This window comes from Pteropus vampyrus, unplaced genomic scaffold (genome assembly GCF_000151845.1).
Source record: "Pteropus vampyrus isolate Shadow unplaced genomic scaffold, Pvam_2.0 Scaffold774, whole genome shotgun sequence".
NCBI lineage: Eukaryota > Metazoa > Chordata > Mammalia > Chiroptera > Pteropodidae > Pteropus > Pteropus vampyrus.
In genome coordinates, this window is record NW_011889555.1 from 60,419 (window position 1) to 65,392 (window position 4,974).

The window sequence follows — 4,974 nt, forward strand, 5'->3', positions numbered from 1 at the left end:
TGCAGGCTCAGGGCGGGTGTGGAGGGCGGGCCTCGTGGGAATGACTGCTCTTCTCCGGGGTGCCCTGGCGGCGGGGGGTCACGGGGCATGGCAGCTAGTGGCATGAGTGACCGCGCCGGTGACATTGGAAAGGCAGGTGAGCAGGACGCCGGAGCTAGAGAAGGCGTCCACCCTGGGAAGGTACAGGGCCCTGGGCACAGGCTCTAAAGACAGCTCGTCAGATGCCAGGCCCATGTGTCCCCTCGGCCAGGAAGTCTGGGGCGCTGTGCAAGCTGGACCACTGTACACAGCAGCGTGGGTCAGCCGGGCCGTTGGGGCATCTGCGTCAGTCCCCTGTGCCCTCCGCGGAGCCTCTGGACCCCGCCTGCCTCTTGAGGCGTCACCGAGCCCCCGGCCCTGCTTCCTCGGTGGGGCCCCTCGCCACCCCTCCCCGATGACCAGGGGCTGCAGCACGCCCCATCAGCTCCCTGCCCTCTGCTTCACTGCCCGTGTCCCCTGCTCCTGCTCCAGGAGTTGGACCCCATAGTGACAGACAACCGTGTCCTGTGACAAGGCAGCAGGGGCCGGGGCCAGGACATTCGGTGCGGAAGGCTGTGGTTTCGGGGACGCTCTGAGACGCTCCGAGGGAAGGGTGTCCCAGCCCTCCAGAGCCTGGGGGTGGGGGGGGCAGAACTGGGGGAGAGGGGAGTAGAAGGGGGAGGGAAGAGAGAGTTTGGGGTGGGGGTAAGTAGGCTGTGTCAGACTGACTCGACAGTTGCCCCATTTTCTTGTTTAAAATACTGATATTCTGTGATTTTGCTTTGGAAGTTGTTCACTGCTAAATGGGCGGAGAAGTGTGACAGTGGCCCACGTGGCTCTGGTGGTGGCTGCGGCCCAGCTCCCTGGGGCCTGACCTCTGACCCTTCTCCCTGAGCTGAGCTGGGGCAGCTCAGAGGGAGAGAGCACTTGGCATCAACCTGACACTCACCAGAGCTCAGTGACGTGTTCCCAACGCCCCCTCCCTGCCATGGCCACGCTGTGCCCGAGGGAGGTGCAGACGCGGGACCTGCCTTTCGGGACACAGCAGGGAGCCGGGTGGCACGGTGCGCGCACGCAGGCACTGACCTCTGGCACCGGGGCCGGGAGGAAGCGTGCACGAAGGTGGCCGGGGCGGGTCTGCCGCGGAGACAGGTCAGGGGCCCGTGTGGGCGGGCCCGGGGGCGCAGATGAGTGGCTGAACGCGCGGAGATGGCTGGGGTGGCGGAGCCCACGGTGGGGGACGCCCATCCTGGACAGCAGTGAGGACCGCAGGCACTCTGCAGTCCGAGCGTGGCAGGCGGCCAGTTCTGGGACGAGCACTTCATTTGCAGAAAAGAAACGTGCTTGAAGGTTTCCATGCAAGGTGGACACTCCGTCATCGGGGCTGTCTGAGACGACACTGGGAGGGCCATTTTGTGGGATGGACGGTGACACGTGGGGTGGGTGGCAGCTGGGATGGACGGCCAAGGCGACGAGAAGGGGCAGAGGGCTGAGCGGCCGCACAGGCGCCGGGCACTCCGACCCCCGCACGGGAGACACTGGCGGTCCCCTCTGGCTGGCCACGCGAGACGAGACAGGCCGGTGAGGAGGACGGGGCAGTGAGAGGGACGCGCAGCGGCGGCCGGCACCGTCGGGAGTGAAGGGCACCCAGAGGGACGGGTCCTCGGGAAGGGGGAGAAGCGGGGACACAGCGAGAGCGTCGGAGGCTCCGGGTCGGGAGCCGACGCGCTGAGCTGTGTGGCGGAGACCGAGGGCCACCCCAGCCGCACGGGGATGCGCGGTTCAAACTGCCCCCACCTCCGGGGTGCCGTTCCCACGGTCCCCGGGACGCGGGGTGAAACGGGAACGCGGCGGGCACAGGACCGAGCCCGCGTGCAGCCCAGGGCCACGAGTGTCCGAATGGGACCGACGGAGGAGGCAGCCTGGCAACGAGGCACAGCAGTGTCTGCCCACGACCCTCAAGGTCACAGTGAGGGACGGGCAGGAGCAACAGCACCCTGGGCCCCGCCGAGTCCGCGCGCCTTCGCGTGTCTGCGCGTCTCGGGCCTGCACGTCGCTCCTCGGCGTCCACAAGTCTACGTTTTGGGATGGCGTGGAGGAGGACGGGGCACTCGACGCCCTAATACCCAGGACCCCCATGGCGACCCCTGCGGGCACATCCCAGGTGGCCCCGCACTCAGCCTTCCGTCCCCCCGGCCTGGGTGGCGGCCGCTCCTCACCGCCCGGAACCCCCGAGCACACGCGTTCTCACTGCTCTCGCTCCTCGTCACCTCTCTCCGGGACGGCCGCGCTCGTCTGGTTGCGGGCTTACTGTCGCTGTCCCCTGCAGACCAGGACGGCGGCCCCAGAGCTGGGCACAGCACGGAGGAGCCTGGGGCCCCCGTCCAAGGGCCAACACGGGCCCCAGTGTGGACGGGCTCGTGCCTCTGCAGGCGGTGGGGCTCGCCCAAGCCGGGCTGTGTCACCGTCGGTCCCCCCGGTGCCACGTGCGGCGTGGGCCCGGGCCAACCCACTTTGCCCATGGGGCCTCCTCCCGCGAAGCAAGATGGATGCAGCGCAGCTTGCACCGCGGCCCCCGCCGGGCAGCAGAACGCGGTGAGGACGCCTCTTCCCGAGGCAGGCGGAGCTCAGGTGGAGATGGTGACAGGTGCTCCGGCTGTGACGCTGCGGACCGCGGTGGAACCGGGGCCTGAGCAGGACGCACACAGCTGACAGCCTCGGCGCCGCCCCCAGGCGGCCGCCCCCGGAGCCACCCGCAGGGCCTCGGCCGCGGCCTGCACTGCCACCATCAGGACGCCTGCAGAACGGCCCGAGTCTGCACCCAGAACCTTCCAAGGGCAAAGAAAAACATCGACCCAACTCCACGAGGGTCCCCGAGACCAGGGCCCCTCCTGTCTGGGGCCCCGACTCAGAAAGTAAAACCAAGAATGCGGTTTTAATCCCAGCTCTGTGTGCAGGCTGTGTCCTTGGAAGGTCACCATCTCCAGGCGTGAACAGGACAGAGTGTCATCCACCGAGGATCCTGCGGACGATGCGGCAGAAACGAAACCTCGTCCATACAGCACATCGAGCAAAAGGAGGCCAGGCCACCGCGGTCCACTCTGGAGCCGGAGCCGGGGAGGCCGCCGCACACACGCCGTGCAGAGGGACGGCACGGAGCACGAGGCGGGCCCAGCCTAACCGTGTCCCCGCTCGGCCAACGCAAGACGTGACGTCAAAGCTGGGGCACGAAACACGGGCCATTTCCTCAGGTAGAAAAGACATGTTTTATGTTATCCGTTCCAACCACACGTGCTTGGAAAAGTATAAACAATAACCTTCGGTTTAGAGATGATCCTTCAAATAATAAGTCTACATTTTGACTAAAAATGGGCTATGACGGTTCCAACATGAATTCCAGACAGTAAGAAAAATAAATGTCCCAACTGAGAAACAGACTAACGTTACATGAGAAATACGATTATATAAAATGTATATAAAGAAATGGTTAAATATAAAAAACATGTAATCTGTTAGTAATGAAAGAAATTCAAAACAAAATAACACTTTGGCATCAGGAAACAAAACGAAGAGAATCAATAATATTAAATTTGATTCACCAGCGGGAAGATAAGTTAGTATAGCTCTTGGAGGATGATTTGACAGTATTTATATGAGTCCTTAAAGCCGACAGGGTTCCTGGACGAGCGACGCCCCTTACGGGAATTCACCGTCTGCAGGTAAGGGCGGGAGGAAGCCGCTCCCGCAAGCTCCGTCCGCGAGGGGGGCCTTGGCGATGTCGCGGTGACTGTCTGCTGAACACGACAGCCGTGCCTCCTCCGGGGCCGCCGCGCCGGCGTTGGAAAGCAGGCAACATCTCTACCGACCCGCAGGTGTCAGCGAGACATCGCGCAGGCCGCCGGCGGGGACGGCAGCTGCCACCGAGTCCGCCTCGGCCGTGTGTCTGCGAGGCCGTGACGCGAGGCCTCGTCAGAGCGCGCGGAGAGACATGAGCGTGGAGCGTGACAGCCGACGAGGCCGAGGCCCCCGGAGGCGCCGGCCACGCGGCCTCAGGCGCTGTACCTCCCCTCGCTCCCGCGGGCCGCCCTGTGGTACTTCACGTAGTCGCTGTGCAGCTCCGTGAACGCGTCGCGGGCCCCGGGCGGCAGCAAGGCCCGCAGGAACTGGACGTCGGACTCGATGCAGAGGTCCAGGATGAGGTAGACGCCCTCCTGCAGGCGGCCTTTCACCGCCGGACACACGGCGACCTGCGAGAGACACGCTCTCCGTGAGCGCAGAGAAAACACGCTCCTTCCGAAATCTCTTTAGCGTGTGACTTAAATCACCGAATATTCGTATCTTAAACTAAAGTGTATGTTCTGGGGAATAGAGAAGCCAACTCGGCTGAACGAAATCCTGGAATAAAACATCACGACGTCACGGGAGTAGCTTCGCCACTTAGCAGACGAGGCCCGTGTTTACCGGGGCATCTGGAAACTGGAATCTCTGCGTCGTAAACCTTACTCCAGGAGCCACCTGCGCGGGCAGTAAAGCCCTCGGTGCCGCGGGCACGCCGGGAGCGGCAGGAACCGCGGGGTGTCGGCGGCACTGACTGCGGGGCTGACCTCGCCCCCACGCCCACCGGGGCGCCGGCAGGCCCGCACGCCAGCATCGGAGGGGACCTGTGACCCCGCCGAGCGGACGTCTCTGTTCTGGCCACGGCTGCCTCGAGGGGCTGGGTTGGGCCCTGGGCCTGAAGCCCTGTCCTGCAAGTCGGGTTCTCAGACCCTGGAGCATGCGAGGGTGGCAGTGCCTGCGATTCGGCGTCCTGGGCACCACGCGCGCCCCTGACCGGGGTCCAGACGGGCCCCTGGCACAGGCACGGCTCTGCTCTGGCCGCAACCGCCACCCAGGCCCCAGCTGGTCCTCCATGGACGTCTGGGGTCTGGGCTCAGGAGGCAAGATGCCGCCACATAG

General features: G+C 64.8%; 1 protein-coding gene across 1 annotated transcript in view; it reads right to left on the bottom strand.

Annotated features, from left to right (window-relative positions):
* Positions 1-3,265: 3,265 nt before the first annotated feature.
* Positions 3,266-4,974, bottom strand: part of URB2 (URB2 ribosome biogenesis 2 homolog (S. cerevisiae)) — a 20,907-nt gene continuing 19,198 nt past the window's right edge. The window contains exon 11 of the mRNA XM_011385753.2: positions 3,266-4,265. Within this exon, the coding sequence (XP_011384055.1) occupies positions 4,068-4,265 (198 nt within the window). The 3' untranslated portion in view covers positions 3,266-4,067. The remainder of the gene's footprint in view (positions 4,266-4,974) is intronic.